Genomic DNA, 23,340 nt, shown 5'->3' on the forward strand with positions numbered 1-23,340 from the left:
TTTGTGCCTCCTGGACGTTTGTTTCTGTTCCCTGAACTATTAAAAAGCCTCCCAGCAGTTTTCTCCTGAGATTCCCACCCTGCCAAGCGCAGCATAGGGGACGGCAGGGATGCAACACCATTCCATCATCTCAACAAACAAGTCCTGCCTTGTCCTACTCTGCCTCATTAAGGGTGTGAAGGCAGACACACAGAAATTACTTGTAATTTGTTTTAGAAGTCCTGGGAAAAGACATTTCAGATCAGCACAAGGTTCCCCTCTCCCTACAGTTTTACGAGGTACAGGGTTGTTACCTGGCGTTCTCAGGCTTTTCTACAAGTGTTTAAGATTAAATGAAGGATGTGTGATACACCACTTCCCCAGTAATGTAACCTGCTCTGAGTAACTGAGTCTCTGAGAACAGGAGAGAGAACAGGAATTTCTGCTATAAATAAAAAGAATTGATCTAATTGATCAAGGCCTTTTTGTGTGGAAGCCTTTGCTGGAAAAAGTAGAGATTATCACTAGCATGGAACTACCCAAAATCAAAGCAGCATCGTGTACTTTAGAACGACAAAGATGAATTAAACCAGTGAAGTGAGGAGCAGCATTTGTGCCTCTGAGTTGGTGATCATGATCTGTCCCTGCTGGAATTACCTTTTACCCAATGGGATCTGATTTCAATCCAGATGCAGGGTTGGGTTTTTAGTTTCTTCCTTATCTTGGGGGTTCTGCCCAATGTCCTTGTGGCCCATAAATTCTGTAGTCCTTCTGTCCAAAGCCTTCTTCCCAAGCTTTGTTAATCATCCCCAAGATCTAAGATCACTGAAACACATCAAGCCCTAAACCTTAACGAGGCAATTCCACCACCAAGTAATTTGGTTTTCTAACACCTGGACACCACTCAGTGTTTGTTGGCTGCTCTGTTTCACAGATGAAATCTTGTTGATGAGGCTTGAAAGCTACAAAGATCAAACCCCAAAGAACAGCCTTTCTTAAAAAGAATTTTTACACATCCCACATTTTGCAACAATTAGGCAGGACCCTGTTTCAATAATCCCCTTCTCATTCCCAGCAACTAGGCAAATTGTTGCCTGTTTCTGACCCTTAGGATGTTGGGCATCTCAGCAAAACACAGAGGACCTGTCTCCCAACACCACTTGTGCTCCACGGGGCTGTGACGGCGGAGGGGACGCGAGTACATCCCCGGGGACATCTCCCGCTCCCTCCCTCAGCCCCTGCTCCCTCACGTTCCCGCCACAGCCCTCACGGCCCCGCGCGCCCCTTCACGTGCCCCCGCTCTGCGCGTGCGCCGCGCTCGACCCCGCCCACGCCACCACGCCCCGGCAGGTGTGCGCGGTGACGTCACTTCCCGCGCGCCGGGCGGGCCAAGATGGCGGCGGGCGGGCGGTGGCTGCGGAGCTGCTGCTCCGTGCTCAGGTACCGCGGCGGGCCGGGGGGAGAGGCTGAGGGGGAGACGCGCGGCACACACCGCGCTGCACACACCGCGCTCCCCACCCGCGGGCTGTAGGCTAAAGAGTACAGGGCATAAAAGAAGGAAAACCGACCAGTTGTTTTCATTAAAGTGCTGTAGAACAAAAGAAATTCTCATTGCTCTGTGCTTCTGTTTTTCCGCTCGAGTGTTTCCGTGATAGACCCTGACCCCAGGGCATTTGCACAGCTTGGGTTGTAAGTAAAACTGGCTAGAGAGACCCAAGTGTCGCTGGATTGTAACAAACCTGTCACATTTCTCATCTGCATGTACCTCACGCCAATTTTCAGCATATTTTTAACCTATTTTCCAATATTATTGACTATCAGCAGTGTGCTGGTACCAGATAACATACGTTTTCTCTCTGAAAGCATTAATAATGTACTAGTTACTATGCTTGTCTTTTCTTGCACTTACAATTAAACACTAATACAAAATTTAAAACAAACTTACTCATTACTCTTACATAGCTGCACCATAGAAGCCTGGCATAGACAAGTTCCCCTGGAACAGCTTCTGGGTGTTTTTCTTCTCTTTGATCCCTATTCCCACTGCACACAGGGGTGCTAAACTTTGCCTCTTGCCTTTCCAGACGCAGCTTCCCAGTTCTGGCCAGTGTCCGGCAGCGAGGCCTCTCAAGTGGACGGTGGCACCAGGCTGTGGGGCTGGGGGTGGCCCTGTGCGCTGTCCCTGTCGTGGAGGTACCCCCAGCACCCCTTTCCTTGCAACAGTTTAACACCCAAACCCACCTGTTTGGCCTGGTTTTCCTCCTGGGATTGCATCCTCTGCGAGCTTGGCTGTGCAGCCTCGCAGCGAGGCTTTTCCTCACCTTTGTGTTTGACTGGCATCCGTAGGAGGGCGATGGAAAGGTCACACGGGTGTCTTGTGTTGCAGCAGCAGGGCTCAGGGTCCCTCAGCAACGATGCCCTGATCAGAAGAGCCGTGTCCCTGGTGACAGACAGCACGGCCACGCTGCTCTCCCAGACCACCTACGCGCTGATCGAGGCACTCACCGAGTACACCAAGGTGAGCTCGGGGGTCACACGCCTGGCACGAGCCACTGCTGGGAGTGCCAGCTGGTCTGGCACTAACTACACCTCTTAAACCACGCTCAAAATGAGCTTTTGCAAAATTAATTTAACCAAAGAGGTGGGGGGGGTTGAAGATGTCAGGTCCCTCGGGAGCTGTGGGGTCACTTTTTTACACCAAATGTGGAAGTTACTTTGAGCTTTGTTAAACTGTTGCTTTTGGATTAAAATTTGACAATCCTGGAATGGTTTGGGTTGGAAGGACCTTAAAGCTCTTCCATTCACATGGGCAGGGACACCTTTCACTATCCTAGGGTGCTCCAAGCCCATCCAACCTGGTCTTGGACAATTTCAGGGATGGGGCAGCCACAGCTGCTCTGGGCAGCCTGTGCCAGAGCCTCACCACCCTCACAGCCAAGAATTTTTCCCAAACTAACCCCTACCTAATCTCATCTAACCCTTCCCTCTGTCAGTGTGAATCCATTCCCCTTTCGTGTCATTCCATGCCCTTGTAAGAAGTCCTTCTTTTTACTTAAGGCAAAACAACCCTGGAACTCAGAACTGGGGCTGAAGAAACTCACAGCAGTTATTTTTATTACCTGTGTACTGAGTTCTCTGTTCTTGGGCATTTTATTGCCCTTCTCTGCCTTTCTATGGCCATGAACTGAATTCCATCAGAAGAACGGAGTGAGCCATACATAAGTCTGAAACAACAAGACAGTTTTAATTTTGCAAATAAAGTGCCAGTTTGAGTAAAGCATTTGCATTCCAGTTTATCAAGTATCTAATTTTGCTGATTAACACCAGGTAACACTGAGACAATGCCAGAGCTGTGCAGGTTGTCATGGTAACTGTGCAAAATGATTCCTTCACAGGCAGTTTATACCCTGGTGTCTCTCTACAAGCAATACTCAGATCTCCTTGGGAAAATGAACTCAGAAGAGGTGGATGCAGTCTGGCAGGTGGTCATAGGAGCCAGAGTGGATGTAAGCAAACAAACCTCCCTTCCCTCACCATGTGCCTCTCTAACCCTGCTCACAACGTTCTCCACAGCTCAGGAGAGCTCTCAGGTCTGTTACACCTTGTTAATGCTTTATCCTGCTCCTAGATGACCACCAAGCAGCAGGAATACCTCAGGCTGGAATCCAGTTGGATGACGGCGCTGCGGCTGTCGGAGATGGCGGCAGAGGCCGCGTATCAGTCAGGTGAGCCTCTGCCCCTCTTCCCTTTCTCAACACAGCTCAGACACACAATGTACATTCAGTTAACATCACAACTGACAGCTGGTGCCTAGTTTTTAGAGATCCTGACCACATACCTTCTTCTTTTGGCTACAAGTCTGTAGATGCATTGAGAACTAGGCCTGGAAACTTCACATGTGGTTTAGGTCAAGACAAACCATGGCCGAAAATGTCTGAGGGAAGAGTTCAGTTATTTTTAAATGCAAAGCTCAAACACAGTCCTGGGAGCCACAGAACTAAGGGTGCCTGTGAGTCCAGTAGGGCTTTCCAGCTGGACTCAGTTATATTAAAAAAGGTACAAATTTTGGTCTGTTGTCCATGGAGAGATTTGAGAGCTCCAAGGTTGAGTTATGGGCTGGTTTATGGTGAGTAGGCAAAGTTACTGGAACGGAGAGGGGAGGGAAAGCAGTGAATATACAGAGACACCCTAACTCTGTAAGTGCCTGGAAAAGACCCAGAATCTGTAGGAGCATGGAGGAGAATGGTGGGAGTTCACAGTGCCACAGGTGTTCCTACTGCTGTAGGTGCCAGGATGGGACAAGGACTGAAAGGTTCTGGCACACAAGGACTGTGCTGGGCTTAGCTCTCAAACCCACTGGCACAAGCTGATCACTCCTATCCAACTCCAGCTGTATCCTACTGGGATGAAAGAATTCAAGGGAGCAGTGAAATCTCAAAGCAGACAAATGGTTTGAGGTAAATGAACAGTAAAAGCATTGAGCATTAATACAGCCCAAGAGTCACCACAACACAGCAAAGCAGAAGATAATCCCAGCCATTTCCTTAGCTTCCAGTGCTCCTGCTAACCCCTCTGTGTCAATCCTTCCCTCCAGGTGCAGACCAGGCCTCCGTAACAGCCCGCAGCCACATCCAGCTGGTGAAGGCCCAAGTGCAGGAGGTGCGGCTGCTGTCCCAGAAAGCAGAGACCAAATTAGCTGAAGCTCAGACAGAGGAGCTCATAAAAGCCCAAGGAGAGGACTCCTCATTGCCACAGGGTGTTTTAGGAAATACAGATCCAGGTGATGACCCTTACCTTCGGGAGGACTGAACAGAACTGGAGTCTGAGGGTCAATCACAAATTGAACAGTCCCAAGCTCTTAAGTGTGGGATAGTGTAAAACTGCTGAAATAAGCCTGTGATTCCTTTTTTTCCCCATGAAAACGATTGCTTTACAAATCAAGTATTTGGAAGGCCTCAATTTTGTTTGTAACTTACCTTGTTTGTAATACTTTTGGATTCATTTATTTAAATGTTTATCTATGCAAATGTGAAGACTGTTATCAGGGATGGCCTGGTGTTAAATGTGTCTCTGCTTGGAGGGTCCTGCTGCTCCCTTGGTGTGTTTGTGGGAGCTCATGAGGGATCAGACAAAGATGTGTATTTAAAGATCCTTGTTTTTAACCTGTGAGGTAAATGATGTCTGTGAGGAAATGCCTTTATTAAACTGTGCAACAGCAGCTCTTTGTGGGTGTGTCTATTTGGGGAAGAGATTAGGCCCTGCTTCCTATTTGATTTTAAAAGATTTTAACCTCTGAGTTGGCAGCTGCACCAAATTACACTGAGCTACAGTCAGGGGGAATGTTTGCTCTGGAGCTGAGAACTTCCCATGGAGTCACCCAGGCTCTTGGTGCAGTTTTGTTCAGCACAGCAACTTATTTCGCCCAGAGTCACCTCTGGGGAAGGTTCCCCGGGAAGCAAAGGAGAGGTTTGATTTTCAAGATACTGTGGTTATAAATGAAACTGTTTTGGCAGCTGCTGTGTACTGTTCTACAAAACAGTGAGCAACAGAGATTTTTACGTTTGAATGCTTCCTAGTGCAAGTTTCAGGAAATTATCTTCATCATTTCTTTCGCAAGCTTAATGTTTCACTGCAGGCTTCAATACCACAGGTGTCTTTCACTGTGTTCATTTCCTAACCTGACAGCTGTTGTGAAATTTGCTTTGTAGAACAGCATCCACTAGAACTTTATCACTGATGTTTGGAAGCAGTTAATCCCCATCTGCCAGGTTGTGTAAGAAAACACACTAATCAAAGGTTTTTCACCACCAATTAGCATCTGATGCACTGCATCTGTGTCAAGGTTGCTGTTACTAAATTGAGTTGTGCCTCACCAGGAATTTTCTCACCTGCAGCATAAATTGTGTCTCATGTTGGCTGCCTTTGGAACAAATGCAATCTCAGGTGCACAGCACTGTTCATTTATAGATTAAGTAGTAAAAAAAAATTAACAATCTTTCCTTGCTCCTCACTGGTGCTGCTGTATCCAAGGAGGATAGCACAGTCTGGAATTCAGCTCTCAGGGAACTGCCAGTGTCTCCTGTGCCAAACACAGCTTTGGGCTGGAGCATTAGGGAAAAAACCACTATGATGAGAGGATTACTTGAGTGGTGGCACAGCCAAGCCCTCAGGAGCCAAACGCACCCTCAGATCAACCTCTAACCACAACTGCTCTCATTTGATGCCTTGTGCAGTTGCAGAACATCTGCCAAACCCCTGACCTGAGTGCACAAACAAGTTGTGTACCTTTCAGGATGCCACAGTAACTCAGATGTTTGCATGGCACTGCCAGGAGCCTGCAAAGCCAGGAAAGTCCCTTTTCCCCTTGTTCCCAGCCCTGCTGTGACCCCACTTCTCATTTCACTGCATGTCCTGTGTTTTCTTCCCAACAGCTGTTCCCACACACATCCAGCCTAACGTGACTGGAACCAACCAGTCAGTCCAGTCAAGCCAAAGTGGGGGTGAGGAGCACAAATGGCTCCAATTCACCTCCAAAATGGGGCAGAAGAGAGTCCCTCACCTTTGTTAGGAAGTGAGAGCTGCCAGTTGGGGATTAGCCCATGCACCTAAGCCCACAACAGACATGACATCATGCTCTGTGCTCCTGAGTTTGCATTGGGAATCATTGAGTGGATCACAAAAGTGCTGGCACAGCAGCTCACAGGGCACCATGGTGCCCGCTCTGCCCAGTCTCCTCTCCAGGACCAGCAGCAGTGCCCAGAACATGGGGTCTGCTGCTGACACTCAGCCTTGTTTACAAAGCCAACACACCTGAAACTACATACAGTCACTTTCTCAGCTACAGTTAATTAATCCCTGTTGGAGCTGTAGCAGAAAACACAGCAGCTTGCAAAAGACCACACTGCGGATGGACACCCACCAATTCTTTGAGACAAACCCCTACTCACATCTGGCACAAAACCAGCTCCTGTGAGGTGGCACCTTCTGCCCCAAGAGCCTGAGTTAGCCCTGGGGCTCAGCCAGAGCTACTCCAGGTGCTCCAGAGGGCTGAGGGAGCACATTCTGCCAGCAGTCCCGCAGCCTGTGCAGCCCTGAGAGCTCCCACACCCCTCTCTTGGGGTGTCCCTGTCTATAGGATAAAAAATAACCTCCTGGCAGCACTTCCCGGGCACCTCTGAAGGCTCCAGCTCCCATCTGGTGGGGGATGGATGCTGGGCAGCTGGCACCAGAGACAGCAGTTACAACAGCACAGCACAAAGAGCTCTATTTTCTCTAATCACACACTTCCTCTTTACTCATTTGCTTTTTTTTCCTAAGGCTTCCAGGCTATTTCCTGCTCACCCACAGCTTCTGCTCTAGCAGCAAGACACCCTGACACTGATAAGCTTCACAAAAGTACTACCAAAGCTTAGCTCTGTATTTGATCTTTTCTCAAACTAGCAATTCCAGCACATTCAGATTAATCACTTTTGTGTCAATACATCTTGTCTGGACAGGGCAGAAAACAGCAGCTGCCCAAAGAAAAGGAAGTGGCAAGTATCCATTTCCACATAACATTATCCTCTTTAATGTAAATATCCAGCATCAGATTCTCAGCCTTCCCTGGCTCTTAGCTTTCAGGAGACCTAAGAATATTCCCATGAAAATACTTTTCAAAACTATTTTATTTATATGCAACATTACAACAACAACAACAACAAACCAAACACCTCCCACACAACATGGGAAGCTTCAGCCACTCTTCCTACCATGATTACTCAAGACACATTGCTCCTCTCAAGCCAGATCAGAAAGTGTTTGTGCAAAAGTGTCCAGTGCATGTAAGCCTGTAGTGAACTTCTGTAAAAGGCAAAGGGCTGGAGGCAGAGCCCAGTCCTTCAGATCATCATCATTGCTGTGTTAAGGCCGTATCTTTTTGAAGCTTTTCCGTCCCCACTCCACTCCCTTTCTCCTGCTGTCTAGTAGGAGCTGTGGGGTTGCTGCCCTGGGACAGCAGACCCAGCAGGACATACTGGCCTTTCTTCCACCCCTTCAAGTACATTTCAAATGCTCTGTCACTCATTAGTCATCGCTGGCTGCCCCACATGAGACTGACTTCGGCCGGTGGTCAGACACCAGTGCAGGTGGCACTTGTGACTTCCCCTGGCACAATCTAGCCGGGAGGAGCCGAGTCCCCGGTGCCATGTCTCACGCAGCCACACCCCCACCCCGTGCCAATTCAACTGCTTCAAGTAACCCCCGACAGAAAAACACTCACTGCAAAGCAAACTCCGACGGCTCCAGTGCAGTCTGTTAGTAATGGACACGTTTCTACCACAACCTGATTTTTAGTTTAGGTACCCTGTCACCAGCCACAATCCTGCTGGGCTCATCAGTAGCTCCTTTTCCAGCCCCTCCTGTAGCTGTGTGTCACCGACACTGCACACTTAATGCTGTCATCCTTCACCAGCGTCCACATGATCCACATCTCCGTTGGGTTCAGTCTGTGCACAACCATCAGCTCTTTGTACAAGCACGGATCAAAAGGATTGAAAGGTCTCTGGATCCCGAAAGTCTTAAAGCCAGCGTGGTTCTTTGGGGTCACTGACATCTTTGCCAGACACATTCCCACAAACACATCATCTATGGGGAAGAGCTCCGTGTCCTCTGCGGTGCTCTGGAGGCGATGTACTGTCTGCCTAGACATCACGTAGCCCCCTCCTCCCGCATAGAGAGGATAGAAGGTGGCTCCATACATGGGCTCTGGAATAAAGTATTTGACCTTGGTGTTCCTGATGGGCCGGGCATTGGCGATCACGTCCCCAACAAAGAGATCCTGTTCAGGGTCCAGCTCCCTGAGGAACTCAACGATGTTGTAAGTGTTGACAAACACATCATCATCACCCTTCAGCACGAACCTGGCGTGCAGGCAGTCCTCCGTGAACCAGCGGAGGAAATGCAGCTCCTTGAGGGTCAGGTTGAAAAAGTCGTCAACAAAATCCCACTGCAAGATGTCATCAAACTCCTGGCTCTCGTAAGCCAGCAGCTGGTGCAGGGGCTGCACCTGGATTTTGGCCTCAGAGCGCCCTAGGAGGAACACCAGCCTGATGCGCCTGCCCCCGATGGAGACCTCCTTCCCCCATGTATTCCTGATGGCCACGCGCCGCTCCACATTGATGGGGGAAGACTTGATGGCCAGCAGGAGGAACATCTCTTTGCTACACTTGGAAGGCCTCAGCAGGACTGAGAAGTTCCTGCAGTGCTTGTAGGTTAAGAACACACGGTGAGGCTCCGGGAGGGTGAGAGAAGAATTGGCAAAGGTCAAGTTCGGCAAACACTTGCTGTGCCCAGCGCTGTCCAGAACCGAAGGCAGCAGTCTGTGATCTGCTACATCCACTTTCTGCTCTGCTGATGATGCTGCCAACTTCGCCTCCTTCTTCATGTAGAACACACAGGCCAGCAGCGTGACTGAGAAGGTGTAAAGCACGAAGCTTTTAATCCTGGGATACATGGCAGCCTCCGGTGCAGGACCGACCCCGGGCGGGCAAATGAAGACGAGCCGTTCCCTCCCAGGTGGGACGGGGACGTTTCTCGGTGCTTCCCCCGGTTCTCACCAGGACGCGGTGCTGCCGGTAAGGACGGTCCGGAGCCCCCGGCCCCGCCGGGGCGCGCAAACCGGGCTGGAGCCGCCGCTCCACGGTGACCCCCACACAGCAAAACCCCGGCTCCGCTCTGCGGGGCAGCCTCCTCCACAAGTCACCGGGAGCTGCCGCCGGCGCCGCGATTTACCGGGAGCTGCCCCCGACCCCGCCCCGCAGCTTCTGCGCCCCGCCCGCGGGGGGAGGATGCGAGGGGCTGGTACCGGCACCGTGGCAGCGTGTCCCAGGCACGGCCCATCCACCGTACACCCCGCACACCCACCCAACACCCCCTGCCCGCTCCAGCTCCTGCAGAAGCTCAGCACCAGCCCCAGACCACGAGGAGTCCCAGGGCATCTCCCAGCTCTGGCGATTCGGCTAAACCAGGCTCCACGCAGCGTTCCCGTGCGGTTTATTTCCACTCACGCTTCTGCTACGGACACATCACTGAGTGTTTCCCACTGCCACGGCCACATTCTCCTGGCTCTGGGTGCTGGCTGCCAAGGGCCACCGAAGCAGCTGCATCTGGAACTGAACCGTCAGCAGTACGGGCTGGAGCTCTTGACCCTCCGCCACTTCAGCGGTGTCTTTGTTTTTTCCTTTTCCTGTGGAAAGAAGTACATTTGTCACTGTCTTGAGAGAGTAAATCATCCTAAAAGCAGCAGTGTGCAAGGGTGTCAGCACTGACTGGGCCTCGAGGGAAATCTATTTGAATATGACTTTGGATAAGAAACCCAAAATGCATCTTTAGGCTGGCAACTGACCTGGGTGCAACCTTGCTTTTTGTTGTGAAATTGCCCTAGGGCAAAAGAAAATGCAGAAATAAATTATTTCAAGGATCCTGGGAAATCAAATGTGGGGTAAAATGAGACCTACGTGAAACTACTTCTGAAGACATCCTTCAATGTCTGGGCAAATGGTTCACTTGTGACAAAGCTCACTGCCCTTCCTCTTTGAGCTGTCTGGAAGCAATCCCAATTCCTCTGAGAGGACTTATTATTTGTGTGCATTTGCTGACTGAGGGATGCAAATCAGCCTCAGATCCCGGCTGTGAGAGTGCCGGTCCCTGCACAGCCTCGCTGGACACACGGCTGGGAGCCATCCCCTGTCCCCTGGGACATGGCCACTTTCACAGCTCCAAGGAGGTGCGTGGTCCCCAGGTGATGAGCAAGTGTCAGACAGCCCCACAGCAGCTGGTGCCTCTCAGGGCAGGCAGGATGTGCAGACACTGCACTCAGCAGGGCTCAAGCAGTACCCCCAAAAGCCACAACTGAGGTGTTCTTATGAGTCACGGCCATGGGACACTGGCTGTAGCGAGCTGTGGGGCAGCTCATTTTTAGGCATGGTGAATTTTGCACTCATGCTTTGAAATATGCACGCAGTGGCCTCCCGGTGTGGCCGAGCCAGCCCCCACCTGCACAGATACATGGGGACACCAAATTAAGCATAAATCTCTAATTGCTCTGGGTTTCCTGCAACAGCGGCGTTTCTGTGCACACAACAGCACCTTTACCCTTGCTCAAGCTGAAGGAAACCTCCTGCATGCACTGACCCCACACTGGGGTAGAAAGGAAGGAAGAAACAACCACGGCTGAAGTTGAGCTGTTTGACAGCAACTGCCTGCTTTAGCAACAGGCTGGGTGTAGATTGGAAATACACATCTTTTTGTGGGGGACAGCAATTCAGGCAATTTTTTTCTTTTCAGGTCACTGGAAGAGGCCACAGGCTTCCCTGAATGCAGACACAGCCAAGGACTGCAGAGCTCTGAGAGCCTCCCCACAGATGGGGACCTTGCTGTGGGTGACTAGGCACAGGAAAGCAGCCTGGAGCTCTGTGGGTTAATTGCACTCTTAAATCTAATGCCAGAGCAGGAAAACAAGGCTCCTTTGGTAGCTCTGAGTGGTGCTGGGAGGCCTGGCCCTCTCCATGCCCTCCTTGACCCATGAGCAGCTTTTCAGCATTGCTTGGCCACCCCTTCCCTCTCCCACTTCCCCCTGCTCTTGCATTACCCCTTCGACGTGCTGGCACTGCTATTTTTGCAGTCAAAACCAAGATTGTTGGAAAAATAACCTGCAAGAGGCAGGGCGAGGTTTGTTTCTGGCAGATTAAGCAACACTGCTGGCTGAGCAGCCCTGAGCTCCGCACTGGGGAGGCAGGGGACACAGCCGGTGGGGTCGGGGTGGTCTCTTCCTGGGTGACAGCAGACTGGGATCTGTTCCTAGCCCTGCCATGGGCTGGCTGGGGGACCTGGGGCTCTCTGTGCATCTCATCTCCAAACCAGAGAGAACAATAATCCCCTCTGCAAAGTGCTTTCAAATGCGATTTGGCAATGGATGAGGAGCTCATTATGCATCCCAGGCAGCCCTTCCTCAGCTGCCCGCCCACGCCACCGCCCACATTTGGCAGCCGACACAGTGGGCAGCACTTTTCTCACCCAAAAGTCTGCTTTGCCCTTCTCCCCTGGCACAGAGTGCTGTAGGTGTGTGTCTCCCAGGGCAGTCGGCAGCCCACCCTCGGTGCTTGTGCAGACACCGACTCACACGGTCTCCAGGCTGTCTATCCTGACAGCGCTGCAGTCAATGTCTGTATTCACAGCCTGAGGCTCAGGATGTGAGTAAGTCCCTGCTCCTGGAGCTGGCAGGGTGGCCAGGCCCTGCTCCTGTTTGCTCTCTCTCACACACACCACCCTCTGCCCTGCCAGCTCCAGCCTCTGTCACCTTTGGGAGACGTCGTGGTTTTCCGGCTGGCCTGAGCTCCTTTCACTGCTTTGGGTGTTTTGCTCTTGTCTGTGCCTTTTTTCACCTCCTGTGGAGAGAGATGTTTCCACAGTAAGGCTGTGTTGAAACTCAATGCCCTCATTCAGTCCTGTGACAGCTGTCACCATCTGGGTGCTGTCACCGGGATTTCAGGGACAGAGGAAAGAGGTGAGGGGGAGCAGGAGCACAGCAGAGTGGCTGCTAAGAGAAGAGAATCCAGGAAATAGGAAGTTGGTACAGCTGGTATGTGCTGCCATGCTGAGAGAGAGCACCAGAGGAAGCACGAGTGGCTGCTTTCACATTCTTGAATGGAAAAATAGACTCATCTATTTTCCTAGGCCCAGAAAAAGCAGCAGTACTGCTTGCTAATATCAGCCTTAAATAACCACACCAGCAGTGATGGATGGTGGTTATACTGAACCCCAGCCTGCAGCCTCACCCTGGGACACGTTCCTTACCTTCTCCTCCACAGCTGGAGGTTCTGGTGGTTTCTGAGGGATCAGGATCCCAAACTCACACACAGCTGCCACCCTGTTCTCGGTGGCCAGCAGGGTCTTCAAGGTCACCCTCCTTGTGCCCAGAATGCTCCGAATAGGAGGGTCACTGCGGAATTCACATGGCTGCTTCTTCTTTTTCTGCTTGTCCTTGGACACAGGACGGTGCAGGACACAGGCACAGGTCTCAGCAGAGGGTTGGGGTCCCTTTATCAGAGAGAAGCAACCCCAACCCAGCCCCTTGCCCACCACTGCATCCTGGCCAAGGTGTGTATCAACAGCTGCTGCCTTCCCCCCATAGCAAAGGGGGACTTTGGGAGAGGTCTGGTTTTGGGGGTGACTCTCTGACACACTAAACTGATCCAGGAGAAGGATCCTCATTCTCCCATCACTGTTTTTGCAACTCAGATGTAATTTGGTCATTGTTTTCTCCCAGCACCCTACCTTTGCACTGTCCTTCTTCAGCTCCTGTCCTTCCTTCTTATTTGTGGCAGCGTTTTCTTCTGCATCAGCATCCACAGGCCATGAGAGCACCTGCCCGGAGAGGAGCAGGGTCACTGCCATCCTAGCCTGCCTCCCAGAGGGAACGTGATACCCCTGGCTCCACAGCAGCTCCCAGCAGCTCTTCCCCCTTCATCCAGCTCTGCCACACCCTCACCTTCTCCTCCACAACAGAGACAATGGTTCCAGCCTCCAGGTAGGACTTCAGCCCCACCAAGTCCTTGGCAACGTGTTCCTTCCTGTAGCTGAAGTCGATGGTGTCTGCCCAGGGCTGTCCAGGGGTGGCAAACACCTTTGCTATAGGGACACAGAAAAGTTCAGAGGAGACCTCTCTTTCCCCAGGACAGAAGGACCCCCAGCACACGGCTGGTGCTAGGTCATCATCCATCAGTCCCAGAAACAGCTCAGCTGATACTGTGAGGGACATCCTGATGCCACCACATCCCAGGAAGAGCTATAAACCTGCCCTGAGAGATGGGACAGAGGATCTATAATTCCTCATTACCAGAGTGGGCCTTGGGCTCCTCTGTGGCTGCAGACTCCTGATGGCTCTTTGCTTCTCCTGTGTCCTGAGCAGAGCTGTCCACATCCAGTGTGGCCACCGTGGGACTCTGGTGAATTTGCGTTACCTGAAACAGAGACCGATCTGCCTCCAAAATCCTATACCCCAGACCACCCTCATGGGAAGAAGGAACATCAGTGCCAGGGAAAGGGTCTGCCAGTCAGCAGGAGGGGGGCTGTGAGTGCACTCCCATGTGCAGAGCTCTGGGCTCCCCAAGAGGGATGTGGAACGTGGGCAGCTGGGTCTTGTCCTGCTGGATGCAGCCACATGGGAATCCTGTCCCCAGCACTGCTGCTACCCATGCCATGTCCATCACCCCATAGCCTGGAGATGCCCATGCCGTTCCCCCTGCTGTGGCATGCTGGTTGTTTCCAGGAACACAATCAAGCACCAACCTCAGGGCTGTCCCTGTCCTCAAGCTCCTCTCTCTCTGCAAACTCGTAGGTCACACGGTAGCTGTAGGTGATTATTGGACCCTCAGAGCCAACCTTCAGCTGCTGAAAAGCTTTGGGATCAGGGAGTCCCTTCATCTCCCCAATGCTCACAACCACTCGTCCTTCATTCCTGATCAGCTCTGAAAGAAAGACAATCTTGCCATGAAGCTGCAGCACGTTCCCTCCAGAGTGAGGAAGGAACAGAGCAAGCAAAAACCTCCAGGTCCCTCCACCTCCTGGCATGCCTCGGTGCCACCCTGTGCAAAACTGTGACAAACCACTGCCACGTGGGGTCACTCCAAAGCCATGCAAACACCTCCTGGCTTGACTGCTCTGTTCCTTCTACAATTGAGTCTCCAATAAGCACATCCAGCACATAAACTCATTGAGTAGGGACCATCAAGAGAAGCTTCCCATCCCGAGTGTCCCAGCCTCCTCCTCTCATCCCAGTCAGGGATGTGCCACGGAGGTGGCACCGCTGTGTGCAGACAGTGCAGCACCATGTGAGCACCTTCCCAAGTACAGATGAGATGCTCCTCTTGCCACAGCTCGAGAGGGAAACACATGGTCTGAAAACAGGTGGTGTCTGGGAAATGAAGCTGAGGCAGGCCAGGACACTGAGGCAGTGCTGGGACTGGGATGGGTTGTTCTTGGCCCTAAGGCTGAAACTACCTCGATGGTAATTACAGAGCTCCACCACAATGAAAACCCCGCTCCTGAATCACAGGGTCAGCACGGGCAGCCTCAAAGGCGGGGGCTCACCTGGCTGCCTCGCCAGACCATGGAATTGCTGCCTCTCATCAGGCTGTATGTGGATGTCATCAAGGATGGACAGCTTGGGCAGGCTGTCCACGAGGAAGCCTCTGTAACTGGGGATGAGAGCCAGTGGGTTCCCTTGGAGCACCAGGATGCGGAGATTCTGCAGAGTGGACAGCTGGGAGACCAGCCCCTGCAGGTCCGTGAGGCTGTTAAAGCTCAGGTCAAGGGAGACGAGGTTTGGCCTAAGGAGAGAACCCAGGGAGGGAGGTAAGGCAGCCAGCACCCATATGAGGATAGAGAGCTACTGCCCTGCGGCAAAAACAGAAACAAAAGTTGTGTTTCCCCAGCACAAACTGGGTTGAACTGAAGAATCCAGTCTGGAGGCCAATTCCAAATTCCTGAGCCATACAGTCCATTGTCAGTCTGCCCCACAACACAAAAACGTTTCTTTAGCTTCCACTGACGACCCCACTGCACCATTTGGTGATGCAGCCTACACCTCAGAACCTTCCAGGCTTCCAGCAGGAGCTTTGGGAAGGACATGGAAAAAGTAAGCTGCCCAGGGAAATGGGAACTGTGGTGGCAAGGGTGTCAAGGCAGTTCCCCTGGTGATCCCCCCATTCCACACCTTGCCAAGGACCAAGACAACCTCTGGGCGTAAGACAGAAGACTGCAGAGACAGACTGCTCTGCACAGAGAGTGGACACAGAGCAAAGAAAAAACCCTTCTGAAGGGCTGTGATTTCCCAACAACGGCCACCTCGGTGGCTTGAGGTCTCCTGCTCACATCTGCCCATTTCCCTTTCAGCAGCCCATGTTCAGCCTGTGGCATTACCAGAAATCCACAGTGAAGTGCTTTTCCTGGGAAGGGCCACACAGCCGGTTGTACCCCAGCCCCAGGTGCTGGAGCTCCGGCGGTGGCCGAGCACACAGGTCCTGCAGATCATGCACAGCGTTGCAGCAGAGCTCCAGGACCTGCCCGGGACAGAAGAAACTACAAACACCTTTGCAATGAGCTGTTCCTGGCACCCCCTCAAACTGGTTGGCTTTCACTGTTTTCCCAGATGGGAATTCCTGCCCCATCCTGCACAAGGCCCTGCTCGCTCACCTTCAGAGCCCGGGGCAGGTGGGCCGAGGTTACTTTGCTGATGCGGTTGGCACTGAGAATGAGCTCCTCCAGCTGCTGGAAGCGCAGCACACCCTCATCCACCTCCTCCACCTGCAAAGAGCTAGGTTTGGCCAATGTGTCCCTGAGGCACCTTGTGGCACTCGTTGATCCACGTGACATCCATGTAACACAGATTAGCACAATGTCTTGAGGAGGCTGTGGTGTTCCAGCTGCAACACCTGGGAAGACCCTAGGAGAGGAAGGTGTCATTCTTCCAGGATGTTTTCCCTCACAGCAGGAAGACACAGTTTCCTGGCCTACAGCTTTATGGGCACCAGTAGCTGCACTTACTCCCTTGTCGAGTATCCGCAGGGACTTGACAACCTGGAAGACTCTGGAGCTGCGGAGGAGCTCAGGTGCCAGCACGGCCACTTCCCGCAGGAGCCGGTCCTGGGGGCTGCAGTCGTGGGGCAGGGCCCAGGGGCTGTGCTGGTCTCTCAGCAGCTCCAGCAGCACCTCGGGGGTCTCCTCTCCCGGCAGCACGGTCTCCTCCAGCCCTGCTGGCTCTGCATTGAGGCAGGATTTGTTCTGCGGACAGGGAGAGAGGAGAGGCAGTGGCAGCCCCGTGCCATACCCCATGGCTGTGCCCCCCCAGACCCTTACCCAGCTGCCGAGGCCGCAGGGGAAGTCCTGCAGCCCCAGGTGTCGCAGGTACTCCTGAAAAGCAGCCGAGACGCTGCCGGGTGCTGCCATCCAGCCCCAGCCTGGCAGGGAATCCCCTGGCTCAGCGGCTTGCGTCCCTGTCGCTAGGAGATGGCGCTGACGCGAATGCCATGGAACCAAACTCTCCAAGCAGAGCGTGCAGCAAGTCTGGGGCAGCACCAAGCTTGCCAGGCTGGGAATAAATCCCTGGTTTTCTGGGTCTACCCTGTGTTCTGGGGGCTGCTCCCCACCAGGGAAAGAGCAGGTGGCCTCATGCTGCACTTGCAGGATACAGCATCAGCATTCTTCCCTGGCCGGGGACCTGTAGCATGGAATTTGGCATTTTCCTTATCTACGGCCTGAGTGTCACTCAGGTTTCAGGGAGGAACCCGTCAGGGTCTCAGTCAGCTCTGAAAGTCCAGCTCTCCACTTTACGTGGAGGGCACTGTCACACAACCATGTAAGGCCATCAGAAAACAAGCTCACAGCTGAAAATACCAGCTCCCACACTTGGAAAAAGTAGGTGAGGTTTAGGAACAAAAGCCACAGCTGTGTCTCAGGTCAGTGTCAGGTCTCCACAGATGGAGATTAATTTCCTTTTTCCAGCGATAGGTGTTGAGGCAATGGCTACAAATTCCACTTTAGAGAGCTGACAGGGCATCATGTGTCAGCAGAACTTCACCAAATGAATTGCAGTTGCACTGTGGTGTCTGATGGTTACGTGGTGGAAAGCTGAACTTCTCAGGTTGGGTTTTACAGGACGGATGCTGACCTGCTCCCTTGTCAGCTCAGCAGCTTATCACAGCCCTGTACAGACTGGAAAGGATGTGCAGAGCATGCACAGGCTATGAGATAATGGCATGTCCTGGAGTGGAGTAATCAGGTAAAGTGCTGTCCTCAGGAGAAAAATGAAGTAAAGTCTTCTGAAAGTCTTAGAAAAAGCATCACCAGTGGTTGAACCGTGTTTTGTGGAAAAGCAAAGCTGTAAAAATGCTGCTGCTTTTATTTGCATCACTATTTAAAATAACTGGGCCCCATTGCCTTCAGTGCTGCACAAAGAGATATTCCTGCTCTTGGAGGAAGACCAGATGCCAGTCCTCCCTGGCTGTGCCCAGCTGGGAGAGCTGGAAGGGGACTGGCAGTGCCCAATGGCATCTTTTACGTACCTTCCATGCATCTTCCTGTGGGCCACTGACCAACTGCATCTCTGCAGGTTTGGTGCTTCCAAACAAGAAACCCGCCAAGACCACCCTTCTGCCTGAAAGGAGCCATCTGTACCCACCACTCCCTTTCTAGGGACACTCCTAAAGAATGCCACGCACAAAGAAACATCTTCTCTTTCTCTCTGTCTCCATCTCCCCCTCAAATAATAAAACCTTCAAAGAAAACAACTGTCTGCCAGAACTGTCCTTGCCCTAGGCCATGGTAACTCATCTCTTCCTTGGCATTATTAAGCACCTGGGAACAAGGGTCGTGCAAGAAGAAAGACTTCCTGGTGGGATGGCTCCTTCCCTCTGCTTGGCTCCCTCACAGCCCATGGCAGAACCACCTTCACTCTGTTACTGTGGCTTCAAGCAAAGACTTGAGGGCTGAACTTACAGCCTGGTGGGATCCTGGTGCACCATGTTACAGGGGAAATATCCATTACCATTTCAAGCCTTGGGAATCGGTTCAGTCCTGAGAACAATCCTTGAACCAGTCCCAGAGGAGTTCATTCACACACCAAGCTTTTTCTTTTCAAAGAGGGTTATTGCACATGAAAGCCAGAACTGATTATTTTGACACCAGTATATTGACCCTTGAAGGTTTCCTGGTGACTTCACACATACTCATCTTTGAGCTATGACTACCTTCCAGGCCCATCTCTAACTGCAGAGGTGGGAAGAACAAGTGTGTCCGTGTCACAAAGGTATTTCCATAGGGGTTTCCTCTGCTCTTTCTGTCCCAAGCCATCAGGAGTTTTGCTCTTCTGATCACAGCCTCATACTTACAAATCCTAGGGATAATTATTCTCTGTTTTGGTGTGTATGAGAATTTCCTGCACTTGGTACTAGAAGCAGAACACAGCCTCAGGGGAGTTGGAGAGATGGGCATCAGGGATGGGGAGGGGGGTATCCTGAGCATCCCTTGGGAACAGGGTCTTACAGGCATCCAGCAAAAGGATTTATACATGGAACTGGAGGCCTGACCTACCTTGCACACAAGCCTTTTTTACTCCCTGCACTGGCCCACTCTTAAACTGACTCTGAAGGAGAAGCAATGGCTTTGGGTAGCAATAACATGCTCCCAACCACGTTTATAAATAAAACAAGAGTTTATGTTCTAAATCCCACATTTTGGAGAGCCCAAGGATTTAAATGGGATGGTCAAGCCAAGTATCCCAAGCTCTTAGTCAAAGAGATGACACAGGACACCCTCTATGTCAGTTTGAAACTGCACCTAGATCACAATCAGTGAAGACGCATCTGATGCAATCTTCAAAAAAGAAAAAGCCCCAAATTATCACTGGCAAAAAAAAAAAAAAGAAAAAATTACTGTGACGCAGGACTCCACAGCATTTAAATGCAGGCTGGCTGGTCCCATCCACAGCACTCCAGGCAGGCAGAAGCTCCAGAAGCAACTCCAACACCAGCTCCCAGCCAAGCCACTGCTGCCCAAGCCCACCATGGAACACAGAGCAGGTGGGTATGACTGACCTTGCTACAGGCTGTAAGGTTGCCCTGGTTGATGTTCATCTTTAGCTTCACGCCTATATGCTTTAAAAATGCATCATGCTGCACAAAACTATTAAGATTTGCAAAAACTATGCAGAAGACTGAGACTAATCATTGTATTCTTTCCTTTTGGTTTCCTCTCTTCACCTGAACGCAGAGATCAACAGGTTTGCAATCTTCCTCTTCTGTTTAATGGTTCCTTTGGGCTCCTTGGCACCAACAAAGACATCAGAAAGCAAATGGAGTACAGCAGAGTGGCAGAAGAGTTTCACTACCGACATACAGCCCATGTCATCAGTGATAGAAGACCAAGCACATGACCTGTTTGAATTCTACGTAAGTGCACCATTTTCTATGTGCTGTGTCTATGTCTGTGGAGAAATCTCTTGAACTATTATAAAACACAAGAAAAACCATCAGAAAATAAGTATTTGGTTTAGAACCTAAAGTAGGCTCTTCTCTGTATTCCATGCAAGAAGGAAAGCATTTACATTGTGTTATTTCAGGGCACAGCTGGGGCAAGGGCAGCTGCAGAAATCTTGGGTGACTTTGCCTCAGCTCATTGCAAGCTGGGATCTTCCTGATTCACAGTGTTCCTTCTGAGCATTGGGCATCTTCTTGCAGGACTTTAGTCAGATCACTGGAAACATGGCAAGAATTGCTTTGCCCTTTATTCTGACCCTAGTGCTTGAGCATTTCTGCCAAAAATCCTGTTCACCCATCCCTTCCTTGGAGATGATAAATTGTTCACTGAACCCTGGTGTCAATGCCTCAAAATTCAGTTCCTGGGGTTGCGTTTCCAAGAGTATGTTGATAAAAATCAACATTGAATTCAGAGGAAATGTCATTCTTGAAATTCAAACCATCTCTGCTGAAACAGATGAAAATACACTCAGGCCAAACCAGATCTCTGGCATAGGACAGAACCCAAGATTTAGAAAAGCTGAGAACCAAGGCAAGCAGGGCATGGGGAACTGCATACTCTGTGCAATACCTGCTTGATCAAAGGGGTGGAGGTGTTAATATACAGATTGAACCACAATCAAAAACCCCACAAATGGGTACACAAATGAGAAGGGGAAACCAAAGGACTAACCATTTTTCTCTCCTCTTCCTTCCCCACAGCAAAAGTGTGTCTCTGCAACCTTCCGTCCTCAGCCCGAGGAGATCAGCTCCAAAGCCAGAGACATGGCAAAGAAAATACACGCATGTCCAGCCTTCCATGCAAATTGCTGTGTTTTGCACGACATCTACAACATTCTGAAAACCCTGGGAAGTGACATGGAAACGCTCTGCAAAGAGAGCCCCAAAGACGTCATCACGGCCAACCTCAACCAGCTGAACACGACGCTGAGCCACGGCGCCGCCTTTTACACCTGCAAGGGCCAGGACCCGCCCCAGGGCCAGGCCATGAGCCTGGCAGACAGAAAGACCTACATCTGGTGGTTTTTAAAGAGGTATCAAGACATCATGCAAACTGCACTAAAACTGTACTCTGATTAAATGCAGTTGGTTAAATGTGACTTGTCTGGGCTTATGGGATCAGTCTGATGCCAGGATCAACATTGATTGTATTTGCTTTTCTCTATAATAGAGAATATAATCTAGTTTAATTTAATATTTAAAGGATGAATGTGTTATTGATTGCATTCATTATTAAAGTATTTATACTGTATTATTTGTGATAGCAGATAAGGATGGACTAACGTGAGTCAAAGTAGTTTAATTAACCAACCCTGGCATATATAAGCAAACGGGAAAGTGTAATTTCAGTAATTTTAATGTTATTTATATTTTTAACTTGCAGTTATTTTTCAAAAGAAAAGTTGGTTGCCAGCAGGCTGATTTTGTACTTCTCTCTCTACTACTGAATTTTATTTATGAATTTATACAACACAACTATTTTTATAAATCTATTTAAGCATATATTTAGTTTATATATATATATATATTTATTCATATTTTTAACTCTTATATTTTAATACTGAAAGGGATGTATTTTCTGCATAGTAGATGAAAGGTTTTACTCATTTCCCATTGTTGCCTGTGGATAGAAGCTGGAATTTAATTAAAATATTAAATAAAACAAATATTGCTGGATTCTCTTTTTACTAATTCTTTTTTACAATATATTTTGCACTGGCCCTGTTCTGCTCAGACTTCTCCAGGAAAAGTGGGTTTGATATCAATTGAGTTGCTGCCAGTCCCCAAAAGTCGGGGGGGGGGGGGGGGGAGCTCCTAGAAAAGCACTCAAGTTTCCCAAAAGGAACAGAGGGACCAAGCTCCTTGCTGGAGCCAGGGGAAGAATTCCTCCCAAATGGGCTCCATTCCAGACACAACTGTGGAGATGTCACATAGTGGTGACATGCAGAAGGTAAAATTCCAACTTCATCTCCTTCATTTTTAATAGAAAAGGAAGAATGGTTGGGAAAAAAAAAAAAATCACTGCCTGGGGATGTGCTTATCCCCAAGACTGAAGCAACACCTGCCTGACCTTTTCAGGTGGGGTCAGCAAGCCACTCTGAGCAGGAAAACAGTCACAACCCGAGGTCTTAAACATCACCACTGCCAATGACTGACACAAACCACTTAAGCCTGGCTGAACCAGAGGATTACACAGGGCCACTCCCTGTCATTTCCTCTCCCATGCACAACTTTTGTTTCACCTTCTAAATGTATAAATAGCTCAACAGTCCTTAGAAAGGGAAATGCTTTCTCAGCAGTGCCAACAAGGTATCAAAGTGAGTCAGATGCTCTGCCCCAACTCACATCATGGGAAGAGCTACCTGAAAAAGAAGAGTTGTTCTTCCCCAGGGGGGAAGACTCAGACCAGTCACTGCCTAGAGGAAAAGGTGCCAGCCCCAGACAGAACAGTGAGAGAACACCTGCAGCCCTGTGGCTTTCCTGGTGCAGGGTCATCAGGGCTCAGATAAATCCTCCCCAGCCCTGGAGGGCTGCAAGTTGGGCCTGTACCACGAGGGGCATCTCTGCTGTGATCATGATTTGGTCACCAGCAAAGATCTCCCGACAAGCAGTTCCCCATTTATCCCGACTGAAAACAAAGCTTTCGAGGCCCATGAGGAATGAACAGTTTGGATGGAGGAGCCACAAATGGGCTCTGTAAGGAGTGTCAGAAGGGCAGCAGCAGCAGGACTCAGGGATGTGATGAGTCTCATCTTTCGTGGGTTTGTTTCCATTTGGTGGTGGAAAGGCATTGGCTGTATGACACACACACACCTTGTTCTGAAACAGGAACATGTTAAACATCTCTCTGGATGACAACAGGGGCTCTTCTGTGTTTGCACACAGGGAATTCCCCAACACCCAAACAACCCACCTCTTGGAGAAAGTCCTCAGGGATGAGAATAGGCAGAGATGAGCTCCTAAGGGCAAATATAGGTTAAAATAAATAAATAAAAGTCTAGCGAGCATTCCATTCCATTCTTTTAGCTATAAAGAGAGCCCTGAGCTGTCTGCCCCCTGAAGGGCCAATTCCCTTACAGCAGTGATTTCATTTGGCATCATTTCCACAGAGCAAGCGTAGGTCCACTTTTGGCAGTGTTCACAGATTAGCAGAACCAGCCACAAAAAGAAGCCACTTCACAAACTCTCTTGCCACCTCAGCTGAAGTTACAGCAGCCTCTCTTGAAATCACCACTAAATCAGAAGTACAGAAACAGTGCTGTACAGCCACAGCTTCCTCCCAGAGAGCTTC

At 50.5% G+C, this 23,340-nt stretch overlaps 3 protein-coding genes across 7 annotated transcripts; 1 reads left to right on the forward strand and 2 right to left on the reverse strand.

Annotated features, from left to right (window-relative positions):
- The first annotated feature begins 1,349 nt into the window (after positions 1-1,349).
- On the forward strand, positions 1,350-5,197 carry DIABLO (diablo IAP-binding mitochondrial protein). 2 transcript variants are annotated; one of them, XM_042035017.1, is made up of 6 exons: positions 1,350-1,419; positions 2,064-2,172; positions 2,366-2,497; positions 3,375-3,485; positions 3,608-3,704; positions 4,574-5,197. In XM_042035017.1, exons 1-6 carry the CDS (start codon positions 1,373-1,375, stop codon positions 4,786-4,788), a joined length of 711 nt encoding a protein of 236 aa, XP_041890951.1. In that variant the 5' UTR covers positions 1,350-1,372; the 3' UTR covers positions 4,789-5,197. The 2 variants fall into 2 exon arrangements, with proteins under 2 accessions (XP_041890951.1, XP_041890952.1); XM_042035018.1 differs by having other exon boundaries at positions 2,369-2,497.
- Positions 5,198-5,303: 106 nt separating this feature from the next.
- Positions 5,304-9,766, reverse strand: B3GNT4 (UDP-GlcNAc:betaGal beta-1,3-N-acetylglucosaminyltransferase 4). The gene has a single exon (XM_042035016.1). It carries the CDS (start codon positions 9,467-9,469, stop codon positions 8,351-8,353), a length of 1,119 nt encoding a protein of 372 aa, XP_041890950.1. The 5' UTR covers positions 9,470-9,766; the 3' UTR covers positions 5,304-8,350.
- A 166-nt stretch (positions 9,767-9,932) lies between these two features.
- LRRC43 (leucine rich repeat containing 43) lies at positions 9,933-21,472 on the reverse strand. Of its 4 annotated transcripts, XM_042035015.1 has the most exons (12): positions 16,873-21,472; positions 16,561-16,797; positions 16,210-16,320; positions 15,937-16,076; positions 15,106-15,344; positions 14,305-14,483; positions 13,853-13,976; positions 13,505-13,644; positions 13,291-13,380; positions 12,811-12,996; positions 12,314-12,401; positions 9,933-10,201 (listed from the first exon to the last, which is right to left on the reverse strand). In XM_042035015.1, exons 1-12 carry the CDS (start codon positions 16,960-16,962, stop codon positions 10,041-10,043), a joined length of 1,785 nt encoding a protein of 594 aa, XP_041890949.1. In that variant the 5' UTR covers positions 16,963-21,472; the 3' UTR covers positions 9,933-10,040. The 4 variants fall into 4 exon arrangements, with proteins under 4 accessions (XP_041890949.1, XP_041890948.1, XP_041890946.1 ...); XM_042035014.1 differs by having other exon boundaries at positions 16,561-21,472; XM_042035012.1 differs by having other exon boundaries at positions 16,210-21,472.
- Positions 21,473-23,340: the final 1,868 nt, after the last annotated feature.

Source organism: Corvus kubaryi, unplaced genomic scaffold, assembly GCF_017639235.1.
Source record: "Corvus kubaryi isolate FWS band 111438036 unplaced genomic scaffold, C.kubaryi_AGA036_p1.0 37382, whole genome shotgun sequence".
NCBI classification, from domain to species: domain Eukaryota; kingdom Metazoa; phylum Chordata; class Aves; order Passeriformes; family Corvidae; genus Corvus; species Corvus kubaryi.

What these genes read in the sequence shown, in the direction of transcription:
- DIABLO (XM_042035017.1), top strand. Translation starts at nt 1,373, where the DNA reads ATGGCGGCGGGCGGGCGGTGGCTGCGGAGCTGCTGCTCCGTGCTCAG. An exon ending in GCGCTGTCCCTGTCGTGGAG is followed by an intron (nt 2,173 to 2,365) that starts GTACCCCCAGCA and finishes CTTGTGTTGCAG; the next exon opens with CAGCAGGGCTCAGGGTCCCT. An exon ending in AGAGGCCGCGTATCAGTCAG is followed by an intron (nt 3,705 to 4,573) that starts GTGAGCCTCTGC and finishes CCTTCCCTCCAG; the next exon opens with GTGCAGACCAGGCCTCCGTA.
- B3GNT4 (XM_042035016.1), bottom strand. Translation starts at nt 9,469, where the DNA reads ATGTATCCCAGGATTAAAAGCTTCGTGCTTTACACCTTCTCAGTCACG.
- LRRC43 (XM_042035012.1), bottom strand. Translation starts at nt 16,962, where the DNA reads ATGGCAGCACCCGGCAGCGTCTCGGCTGCTTTTCAGGAGTACCTGCGA. An exon ending in ACCTGCCCCGGGCTCTGAAG is followed by an intron (nt 16,077 to 16,209) that starts GTGAGCGAGCAG and finishes TGTCCCGGGCAG; the next exon opens with GTCCTGGAGCTCTGCTGCAA. An exon ending in TCTCTGTTGTGGAGGAGAAG is followed by an intron (nt 13,381 to 13,504) that starts GTGAGGGTGTGG and finishes CTCTCCGGGCAG; the next exon opens with GTGCTCTCATGGCCTGTGGA.